The sequence below is a fragment of the Bombina bombina genome, chromosome 1 (genome assembly GCF_027579735.1).
Source record: "Bombina bombina isolate aBomBom1 chromosome 1, aBomBom1.pri, whole genome shotgun sequence".
Taxonomy (NCBI): domain Eukaryota; kingdom Metazoa; phylum Chordata; class Amphibia; order Anura; family Bombinatoridae; genus Bombina; species Bombina bombina.
Genome location: NC_069499.1, coordinates 603,349,589 through 603,361,822, shown reverse-complemented (window position 1 = coordinate 603,361,822; position 12,234 = coordinate 603,349,589). Strand labels below are relative to the sequence as shown.

Below are 12,234 nucleotides of genomic sequence, written 5' to 3'. Positions count from 1 at the left end.
TTGGTGTTGCTATATTATACATTCCTTACTGTGTTTACTAAAGGAAAAAAAATATATAAGAGGTTCACTATTTGAGACCCAAGGGCGGGCCTCCTCTTATTAGATTCTACCTTCTGTAAGTTAGAATTTTCAATAGCACTAGGAAGTCTGTACGTGATCTCATGTACCAGTTAGAAGGTATGCATTTATACAGGCAAGTGACAAGTATACTACTTGCGCTCTTAAAATTTGTCAAATATTTCTATAATCTATGTTCAGTTTATATTGGCTGTATGTTTTGCCACAAATTATCCTTGTACTTTTCTAGTGATATGTATTTCTTTGTATGCCTTACACTGAACCTCAAACATTATTTAAAACAAAACATTGCAGCAAACAAGTCTTATAGTTACTGTATCTTTAAAATGTTGAGTTGAAAGTAATTAGCAAGCTCCCTTTACTGTCCAGTAACAAAGAACATGTGGTCACATATTTCAGTTTTATTCTTTTAAGCAGAGGTATTGTTAATTCCCATTATGACAATTGTCAGGTCTCAGTAAGTACCCCACAAGCTTATTAGGTCAGAGCAGTATAATTTGAAGAAAGGATACTCAGTCACCTACAGTCACACTAGGGTATAGCTTCTAACTCTGTGAAACACAGTAACACTAACTACAGTGATTATGTAATCTATAACAGTACCCCCCCCCCCCATCATAAATGTACAAACCCTCACATCCAGTTACAGACACGGCATTGTGCTGCATGATATGTCACCCCACAAAGTTCCATTCAATACAGTCAACGTGCCCAAACATATACAATATATATATATATCCCAAAATATGGTCTTCTGTAGTAACCTTGTTAAATGCTGCTTGCTTTAATGGTCCCACCTAACCTAATTATACAGCAGGCTCTTGTTACAGGTGTGTTATGTAACATGCTCTTGATGATTTTACAGAAGTGAAAAAACAGCTAATTTCCTATGTTAGCCGATTTGTTGGCCAAACATCCTAACCACACTGCCAGCTCATGCTCAGACCATGGTAGCTTTGACAGTGTGTGCTGTAAAATACTTCCTGATTGGAACATGATCAAATACAGCTATTCAAATTCTCTAAAAGAAAGCAGAAGTCAGAAACACTTGGAGAAAATATATCAATTTAATATTTAAACATAAGAAAAAACATTTTATCATAAACTCTGCAGACCATGGTAGACGTGGGCTTCTTGGTAAATCTATGCAGGAGAGGAGACCAAAGCTTTAGAAGAAGAACGGCTGGGAGGGTCACCACAAGGCATCTTTATGACTTCTTGCATGCTTGCTTCTCTTGATCGATTGCTACAAAGACATGGATAAAGGGTTAGTCCCATTCTTAAGTCAGGTGCCAAATGTTTTCCTTTTGCATTAATAAAAAACCCAACAGCTATATGCACATCTTATGGTTAAAAGGGACACTAAACCCAATTTTTTTTTCATGGTTCAGATAGAGCATGCAATTTTAAGCAACTTTCTAATTTATTCCTATTATCAATGCTATCTTTATTTAAAAAGCAGGAATGTAATGCATAGGAGCCGGCCCATTTTTGGTTGAGAACCTGGGTTATGCTTGCTTTTTGGGGGTAAATGTAAGCCTCCAATAAGCAAGCTCTATCCATGGTGCTGAACCTAAAATGGGCTGGCTGCCAAGATTGACATGCCTGCTGTTAAAATAAAGATAGCAAGAGAACGAAGAAAAAATTAATAGGAGTAAATTAGAAAGGTGCTTAAAATTTCATTCTCTATCTGAATCCTGAAAGAGATAATTTGGGTTCAGTGTCCCTTTAATAAGATTAGCTCTTTTTCTTATGTAGTCTTCTTGTCTCCATTAAAGCTGCCATGCAGATAGTGTTTTACAGACATGGCTAATGTTCAGGTCAATGTGGATTACTAAAAAAAACAACAACAAAAAAACAACAACAAAAAAACAACCACACCCCCTTAAGGTTCTGTTATGACAAGTGGATATATGTAGGCAACAATAAACCTGCTATTACAACCTGGTGCGCACGGAGGTTGGTCCCATGCCATGAATCATTCAATAAATAAAAGTTTAAATATTTTATTGAAATGCTATTCCTGCCCATTTAGTGGTATCCTGAGCAAGTGCTAGAGATCAATGAGACAAGAAGAGTAAATGGTTTATTTAATAGAGTACCTGACTGCTACAGACTAAGACAGACAAAACCTAGCGCATCTTGTTAAGCTCTCACCAAGATCGTGTTAAACATACACACATTACATATACACACACATACATAGCTCAAAATTTCAAGCCCTAAGCTACTAGCCAGCCCAAAATGTTAATCGCCACTTTTGATTCCACCAACTACCCTGCCCACACCACACCCACTAAACCCCCCTCTTTGCATATGTTTAGCCAATGTGAAACACCTTATTGTGCAGTCATTTTTTAATATTATATAATATTTCTTTTTGTTTTATACCATAAATAAAATAATGCTATATACAGTAATAAATTAACAAAAACAAGTGCATAGCATTTAGCAACATGAACAAGGGGTTTTGGGAAAGACAAGAGCTGGACAGAAAAAGTAAGTTGAACTGAGAGAAAGCAGTGTGTTGACATTAAAGGGACATTTTACACTAATTTTTTCTTTGCATAAATGTTTTGTAAATGATCTATTTATATAGTCCATGAAGTTTTTATTAAAAAAAAAAATGTTTAGTTTTGCTTATTTTTAAATAACATTGCTCTGATTTTCAGACTCCTAACCAAGCCCCAAAGTTTTATGTGAATACTGTCAGCTACCTTCTCCAGCTTGCTCCTGTTTGTGTAAAGGGTCTTTACATATGCAAAAGAAGGGGTGAGTGTCTTATTTGCCACTTGCAGTGGGCTTTCCAGCTACCTTTTCAACAAAGCTAAACTGACAGCTTCTAAGTAAGTTTTTAAACAGTTTTATACTGGATTTTTATATCAGTATCTGTGCATCTTATTCTTTATAGTAGTGTCTATTACATGCAGTTATATAAAAATGAGTGTATACTGCCCCTTTAATATGAGGTCATAAACACTATGCATGCTTAGAGAGGTGGCTGTGGTGTGTATTGTTTCTGAAGGCACAATTTGTGCCATACAAGCTACTCCTGACCCTCTGATAAGGTGTTGTGTTAAAATACTGGTGCAAGGTCGCTCACAGGATATGTGCGTATTCCACAGAAAAACAGTTAGAACTTATTACAAGCATTTTTGCTAATGGAAGTATATTGCAAAAGGAATTTCCGTTTAAAATTGAAATGCATATTTCATTTTTGACCGTTCTATCCCTTTAACCCCCGCATAGTTAAAGTACCAACCTGGAGCACTGCTGGCAATCAACAGCACTAGTCACAAGACCCAACTGTAATGGCCCTTGAAATATGCCACTGTATTAAGGTACAGATATGGTTACAATTTTTCTCAATTGTTAGTGATTTTTTCCCCTTACCAGCCATGCAAGTGAACAAAAACAAGCCAGCAGATACTTACTCTCCTTGGACGGCAGTGTGTTTTTCTCCTCCGTGTTAGTTTTGCGCAGTTTCCTGTGGTCAAATTTCTCCACTTCAGACAGATCTGGCTTATCAGACATCCTGACTGGAGAGTAACAGTGATTATGTAAATCTGTTCACTAACCAGGGCGGTACATTTTTGTACTGTAACAAAACAGACTTTAAACATACAGCCAAGAACAAATATGTTGTATTTGCATTTCAATAACCGTGACATATTGTATTGGTCACCTTTTATAGATTTAGAAACAAGGGACTACATAACAAGAAAGAGCAGATTCACCACTTAAAAATTCCTATATCATTTGTTATGCCCCAATAAGTATTAAAGGGTATTATATTTTACCATACAAGTTAATGCTCTATTTTTGTTAAAGGGCCAGTAAAGTCAAAATTAATTTTTCATGATTTGGTTTTAGAGAATGCAATTTTAAACAACTTTCCAATTTACTTTGATCAAATTTGCTTAGTTTTAATGGTATCTTTTATTGAAGAAGAAAACTAGGTGGGCTAATAAAGAGCTCAGGAGTGTGTACGTGTCTTTAGTACTCAGCAGTGTTTTGCAATATTATTTAAAGTGTTGTTCTACAACGTTGCAAAACACTCCTGAGCTCTTATTAGCCTACCTAGTCTGCAGTGTATTGCAACATAGTATAACATTTTAAATAATATTGCCATAGAGTACTAAAGACATGTGCACACTCCTGAGCTCTTATTAGCCTACCTAGTCTGCAGTGTATTGCAACATAGTATAACATTTTAAATAATATTACCATAGAGTACTAAAGACACGTGCACACTCCTGAGCTCTTATTAGCCTACCTAGTTTTACGCTTCAATAAAAGAAGTACATTGGAAAATTGTTTAAAATTGCAGGCTTTACCCGAATCATGCAAGTTTAATTTTGACTTTACGGTCCCTTTAAGTAATATTTTTGAACACATACCCTTTTAAGCATTTATCTTCTGCATGAAGTTAAAGGGGCAGCCAAGACCTAGGAATTACAACATTTTATTGCAGTCGTGCAATAAACATACTGGGTGAGTTTGAACAAGTTTTGAATGCAATATCACTATGGTCATTGTTCTTCAAAAGCCAAACTCAACCCACCACTTGCTCTCTAGGAGATGTTCGAGTAGACACATCAAGGAGATGTTCGAGTAGACACATCAAGGAGATGTTCGAGTAGACACATCAAGGAGATGTTCGAGTAGACACATCAAGGAGATGTTCGAGTAGACACATCAAGGAGATGTTCGAGTAGACACATCAAGGAGATGTTCGAGTAGACACATCAAGGAGATGTTCGAGTAGACACATCAAGGAGATGTTCGAGTAGACACATCAAGGAGATGTTCGAGTAGACACATCAAGGAGATGTTCGAGTAGACACATCAAGGAGATGTTCGAGTAGACACATCAAGGAGATGTTCGAGTAGACACATCAAGGAGATGTTCGAGTAGACACATCAAGCCACCAACTCTACATTGCAATATAACGAATCATATAATTCGTCTCAAAGTGGTGCTCCTGTGCCACCTGGAGAAGGCTAGGGGTGTTCCAGGAGTGCAACATTGATTAAATATTTAACCCCTTATCAAAAAGTTAAAGCACATAAAAGAAGGGAACAGATTTAAAAATGAAATGCGCTTATTTTACACTAAACTAGCCCTTTAAGGGAGCAATACAAGATAATGACGCATTAAGTGGTTGAAGGAAACGCCTGATGTACGCACAAACGTGCAACAGATGAGAATCCCTGGGGGAAACAGAACAGATACATCTGAGCAGCAGTCAGTTAACCCCATCTACAAAGTACATCACCTTTATGCAACGAAGCTCAGAGGGATTATAGGCTCGACGCAGAAGGGTGTGGCTGAGATGTACAGATAGCCAATGTAGGGCTAAAAGTGAGTTAAAAAAGGCAATAAAAAAAATCCACCAACTGCAACGATGTTTAGGATCTTAACTTTTCTCCCTCAGGAAAAAATAAACCCCTAATTATTTTAAAGTAAACTACACTCACCTTAAGATTTCGCTCTATTCAAACAAGAAATACAACTCCAGAAGTATGACAAAAACTTCAGGTCCCTTCTCTTATATAATTTACCTAACCACACCTTCTCTATTATGATTGGCGAATGAATAAACACGCAGTTTACCCCACCATTGTGAGCTAAGTATCAGATTATAAGATATACAAGAAAAATGGCATATCAAGACTACAACTCCCAGAATGCAAGCAGTGCAATTCTCAATAACTGGTCCAACCACCACAAGTTTAGTTTAGCAATCAGAAATGCTGGGATCGGGATGTGTGAGGTGTGCAGCTTCACATAATACTTTAATACAATAGTGATACTGCACGTTATTAGAATAGGATCAGTTCCAAAGAATTATTTATAGCTGCAGAGCTCCATATGGTATAGTATCAGGACACGTTTACAATGTGTGCTTCTCTCTATTGTATGGTAGTCTATTGTGATTCCCGTGTAATGACTGCATGTTATTAGGGCGTGACGAATCAGCCCTGAAATTCATTCTAATGGTTTTGGGATCACATTGTTTCTGTGTTTAACGTTAAAAAAAACTTCTGACTGCACAGTATCAGCCAGTGATGCACCTCAGTGTTATGTTGGCTCATGTCTGGATGTGGGTTTCACTGATCTACTGTCAGATTATCATGATAGATGTTTTTAATGTATATTGATTTCCTTATTCCAAAATATCAGGCATTATCAGAGTGCTGAGTATCCACCTCATGCAAGGTAACCCAAATTCAAATGATCGGAACAAGTACTCAGTCAGTGCTTTCTTTTTAATGTAGAGAAATATGTACAGTATCATCAGGAGTAGTTTAAAAGCAAATTCCAGAGTTTTAGTGAAAACAAGACTAAAGAGTCCAATATAATAAATACATATTTATTTAAAAAAATGCAATTATGCACTTACAAAGATCTCAGAACAAATTATTAATTTTGGGGGAAAAACATGCTTCATTCTGATATTATGGAATTGCTGCAGGAGAATGATTGTCCATAGAGCAAGTTGAGACACGTTGATTCTTTTGGTTATTCTGTTGAAACGTCAACATAAAAAGAATCAAAGATTTAAAATATGTAAACTTGCTGTAATTCCTGCAATATTTTTATACGTCACTGGGTAAAGGAGCTACAGGTTGGGCTATCCCCTTTGGTGGAATAATTCACTGTGACATTCAGAGAGTAAACTGATTAGTTCATGAATTGGGCTTCCCTTTTGTTATGGATCGACCCATAGTTGGCCTCCTCCTAAGCCAACAATTTTTTGAAAGATTCAGTCCCAGGCTTCTGCATAGGAGTATCAAAGAAACAAGTGTGGGCTTCATGAGGAATGTTGTTCCTTTGTCATTTGTAGTACAGCGCCACCCAATGGCAAATAAGTAAATTACTATCATCTTCCCACATAGACGACCTGCGTGTCCATTAAAATTCTCACTGCTGTTTTACTCCAAAAAGGCATTGACTTTTTAACTCATTAAAATGTAACTGCCAGTAAGTCACAGTCTAGACCTAAAAAATTGTTGGTGCAACCTTTGATAAATGGAGGTGTAACTGCACCTTGCAGGTAGCACCCCACCTTGAACTGTGCCTATGTGTAACAGAACTTTTTTTTATTACATATACTAGTCATAACCTCACTTTGCTCCTACATGTTACACATATGTTAACTTATTAATTGATAAGGCTGTTTTGCTTCTGTATGGTCCTTTAGCCCACAAACATGTCAGTGTCAAGAGCTCATTTTGTTTCTTAGTGTATCATGAATGGCAGTTGTTACCCCCCAGGTGATACAGGAGCGCAAGGCAATGAGGGAAGCTCCGCGATACAGTTGGGAGACCTTCCCCCCACATTGCATCCACACTGAACCCATCATCTTCACTGCTGAAGGAAGTCCTTTCCCTGCCTGAGCCTGCATATTAGACACAAGTACACTAAGAGGGTAGAGAGCCAGTGAAATAAGAGCCCCGTTCACTGTCCCTGAGACAAATGAGGACACCCAAGCTGGCATCCCATGCAAGCTCAGCACATCTCTTACTGGTTCCTTGCAAGAAAAGTAGAGGGCACTGCCCAGGGCATTGCGGGCAAGAATTGGTGTGAAGCCTCTGTAGAACCCACAAAATAACTTGTTCCTTGTATCATATGAATGAAAATCATGCATGATAGAACTAACACTGGGGAAGCGACTGTTGTTGCGCCCATCCTGTAATATGTTCTGCAGCCTTTCAAAAGGAGCAAAAACAACAGCTTCCAGGCCCCCAGAAATGAGTCCTGAGAGGAAACGGTACTTGGTTTTTGGTTTGGCCTCTTCAGAAAGAAAACTTAGGATGGTTGGTTGGGTGCCAAAAAGTAGTGTGCCCTGCACAGTTTTGGCTATGAGTGGTGGTTTCAGACCACGATAAAGGTGGACAAGTCCTTCTGTGCGCAGTTGCTGGACCGCTGATCTGATAGTTAATGTGTGGAGTTGTTGCCGGAAAACTGTCTTGTAAATAGGAAATGTAAGAATTGTTGATATTGAAGAAGAAATTCCCCCAATTGAATAGTTTCCACCAGCCAAAAATTTCCAACATGATGGATCTCTACTTTCCATATCTTCGCTTGTTCAAGGTTTCTCTTGAATTTTACAAGGCTCTACTACTCCATGTATTTTCCAGATATGCAGGTTAGATGGCTGATGAATTCCAGGATGGATGAGCAGTTCACCGGGTTACTATGTGCGCTATCAGACTGCAAAGAGGAGATAATTACATTATTCATACATTCAGTGTATGTAGGATAATAATCACTTTTCTATAAACAGAAAAAAAACAATCCCAACATACAACTTATTTTATAATCCATACAATACACTTTAGTTTTTATTTCCCACTAAATTTGTGAAGTACAGCCACCATTTTATGTGAAGTCCCGAAGAATCCAAAAGCGAGCAGCTCACAAGACAAGTCATTTGTAGTCACTATTTGCTAAACTTTAATACACATGTATACATTATTTTTGGGTGTAATAAAATGAATGTCTTTATCTAGACTCATAAATAAAAAATATAAGGAGCATATCATTGTATTTATGACTTTATATAGTGTTTTGCTGATTTGATTTGTTATACAGTTATAAAAAAGAAAAACAAAATAAAAATTAAACACAAAACAACCAACATAAGTTAACATATAAAGCTTAAAACTGGTAACAATACATTTCCTAACATGCAAAATGTGCAGTTCTCTGTTTGTGCTATTGGCAAAATCTTTAACAAATTATTCCATTGTCAGACTTTGCTGCTGTTAAAAAGTTGGTGAAAGTGGAAAGTAGGTCAAATACCCACAGGTGCAGGTATTTTCTCTTTGTTGTGTGTAAAAGCGGGAATTTTAATTGATCTTATTCATTTTTGTTTTTGGATGGTCATGTGCTAAATAATAATATTTTTTTCTATGCGTGTGGAATGTGTTGCTTAAAGGGACACTAAACCCCAAATTTTACTTTCATGATTCAGATAGACAACACAATTTTAAACAACATTCCAATTTACTTCTATTATCTAATTTGCTTCATTCTTTAGATATACTTTGTTGAAGAAATAGCAATTCACATGGGTGAGCCAATCACATGAGGCATCTATGTGCAACCACCAATCAGCAGCTAATGAGCCTATCTAGATATGCTTTTCAGCAAAGGATATCAAGAGAACAAATCAAATTAGATAATAGAAGTAAATTAGAAAGTTGTTTAAAATTGCATGTTCTTTCTAAATCAGAATTTTTTTTGGGGGGGTTTCATATCCCTTTAAGACCACTGGTTTTCAAACCGGTCTTCAGGCCTCCCTAACAGGCCAGTTTTTTAGGATGTCTGAACTAGAGCACAGGTGAAATAATCAGCTAATTAGTAAACCTGGTTATTTTCCTGCTCATATACAAGATTATCCTGAAAACCTTGCCTGTCAGGGAGGCCTGAGGACAGGTTTGAAAATCCCCAAAAATCTTACTAGCAGAGTCAACAAAAAAACTGCTCAGAAAGACTATAAAACTAAAACAGCAGAAACGTCAGCAACAACTAGCTGATCAAAGTAAACAATTTGCTTACAGAAATGCCCTTCTATAAAAGCACTCCAACCTTAATTACAAAAGGGTCCTACACAGGTACTATTTACCAGGGAAAATATAGAACACTTAGCCAAATTGAAAGGCCCTCGTTAAATTAAGGGTTAAATATCCCAAAGTACAATAAATAAAGACAGGTAAGTAGGGTTGCCACCTGTCCCTTAAAATACAGAACACTTATAAGTTACACATGCTGCAGGGTGTGCAGCGAGGAACATGAATAGTGCTGTCCAGAAACAATACATGTTCCTCCCTGCACACCCTGCAGCATGTGTAACTCATAAGTGTCCAGGAAAACATGGCTGAGGTGGCAACCCTACAGGTAAGAAAAAAAACAAAAAACTTGCAGATGGATACAAAGAATTACCTGACCTTCTAAAAAACAGAAACAGTGACAGGGAATAAAACCTCAGGGGATTAAATCACAGATTAAAAATATAATCTAAACAAATAGAAAGCACAACCTCCACAGTCTTAGAAATCTAAACTCAAAGTTAAAAAATGTCCTTAAAAAGAGAAGATACATGTTCTACTACAAATAAAACAGCCCCATCCTCTGGTCTTGTTTAATCTTGTTGTATTATATTCTTCATACATTATTGTTTTGTGAAATGTTATCTATTATGTATCAAAATCAAAAGAAGAAGCATTCAATCTTGTAATTTTCTCAGAATCTGTGTTTACAACAGATATTTGTCATGTCTAAGCCATCACCAACATATGGGACATAACCTGAGAAGATCAAAAGATAATATTACTTGTGAAGAGTATGGACTTCCTTTAGATACAGGACACTGGCCTGTCAAATCAGTAATCTCTCTCATTATGATGTTTCCATTGAGCTGCCCATGTACCTTGTAATGATGCTTCTCTTGTATATTGTTTATTTATAAAATAATTTTTTTTTTGGGGTGGGGGGGGGGAGATCTCGGAGGAAACTTCAGCTTTTAAAGAAACATCAGAAATAGCATAACTAAAAGGTAAATTCTTTACTGACTTTTTATGTTCATATGAAGGCTACAGAGCTGCCAACATATTAAAAAAAAAATTTAAAAAAAAATCTGAAGATTTATTTTATTTCAGGAGCATAGTCTTGTTGAATTTTCTAGTAAGAAAGAAACAAACAAAGCAGTAATAGCCATATAAGCAAAATTAGGTGTGAATGTATTAAAGGGATAGGAAAGTCAAAATTAAACTTGCATGATTCAGATAGAGCATGTACTTTTAAGACACTTTTAAATTCACTTCTATTTTCAAATGTGCTTCATTCTCTTAGTATTCCTTGTTGAAAAAGAATATGCACATATCAAAAAGTAGTGGGAGCTGCTGCTAATTGGTGCCTGCACACATTTGTCTCTTGTGATTGGCTAACTAGATGTGATCAGCTTCCTGCCAGTAGTGCAATGCTGTTCCTTCAGCAATGGATAAAATAATGAAGCACATTTAATAATAGAAGTACATTGGAAAGTTGATCAAAATTGTATGTTCTATCCGAATCATGAAAAAAAATGTTGGATTGACTATCCCTTCGACATAATTAAACATGGGACACACAAAATATGCTGGAGGAGATACCTCAATTTAGGAATAAACACAATTAACATTAGAAGGAAAGTGTTCCAAGGACCCAGCTTCTATAGCAGATTCAGGACAGAATCAGAAAGCTCTATTATAGCATAAAACTTCAGGAAAGTAGAAAAAAGCATAAACAATAAAATCACCAAATAAATAAAGCTCATAAGGATAAGGAAGCTTGTATACAATAAATACCTTAAACAATAGCTTCCAAAGTAGGATTAGGGACAGGACCAGAAGACTTCATTAGGAGTAATGTGATATAAAATTATCCCCAAAGAGAGAATTCTCTAAGTAAGGGAAAAACACATATAGGGACAGAAACAGAAAGTTTCAATTTAAGTATAAACCTACAAAAGGTAATTAAAGGGACTTGAAACCCACATTTTTTCTTTCATGGTTTAGAAAGAGCATACAATTTTAAACAACTTTCCAATTCACTTCTATTATCTAATTTGCTTCATTCTCTTAATATCCTTTGTTTAAAAGCATATCTAGATAGGCTCAGAAGCTGCTGATTGGTGGCTGCACATAGATGCCTCATGTGATTGGTTAACCCATGTCTACTGTTATTTCTTCAACAATGGATATCTAAAGAATGAAGCAAATTAGATAATAGAAGTAAATTGGAATGTTGTTTAAAAGTGAATTCTCGATCTGAATCATGAAAGAAAAATGTTGGGTTTCATGTCCCTTTAAGTATAAAAAAAACATAATTTATGTAAGAACTTACCTGATTAATTCATTTCTTTCATATTAGCAAGAGCCCATGAGCTAGTGACGTATGGGATATACATTCCTACCAGGAGGGGCAAAGTTTCCCAAACCTCAAAATGCCTATAAATACACCCCTCACCACACCCACAATTCAGTTTAACGAATAGCCAAGAAGTGGGGTAATAAGAAAGGAGCGAAAGCTTTAAAAATAAGGAATTGGAATAATTGTGCTTTATACAAAAAAAAATCATAACCACCACAAAAAGGGTGGGCCTC

The 12,234-nt window shown here is 36.4% G+C and overlaps 2 protein-coding genes across 2 annotated transcripts in view; both read right to left on the bottom strand.

Moving 5' to 3' along the window:
* Positions 1–1,126: 1,126 nt before the first annotated feature.
* On the bottom strand, positions 1,127–5,683 carry LOC128645734 (thymosin beta-15A homolog). Its single transcript, XM_053698948.1, has 3 exons — positions 5,560–5,683; positions 3,513–3,617; positions 1,127–1,324 (listed from the first exon to the last, which is right to left on the bottom strand). Exons 2-3 carry the CDS (start codon positions 3,610–3,612, stop codon positions 1,287–1,289), a joined length of 138 nt encoding a protein of 45 aa, XP_053554923.1. The 5' UTR covers positions 3,613–3,617; positions 5,560–5,683; the 3' UTR covers positions 1,127–1,286.
* A 758-nt stretch (positions 5,684–6,441) lies between these two features.
* The window catches only part of SLC25A53 (solute carrier family 25 member 53), a 61,340-nt gene continuing 55,547 nt past the window's right edge, over positions 6,442–12,234 (bottom strand). Inside the window, exon 2 of the mRNA XM_053698945.1 lies at positions 6,442–8,299. Within this exon, the coding sequence (XP_053554920.1) occupies positions 7,305–8,162 (858 nt within the window). The 5' untranslated portion in view covers positions 8,163–8,299 and the 3' untranslated portion in view covers positions 6,442–7,304. The remainder of the gene's footprint in view (positions 8,300–12,234) is intronic.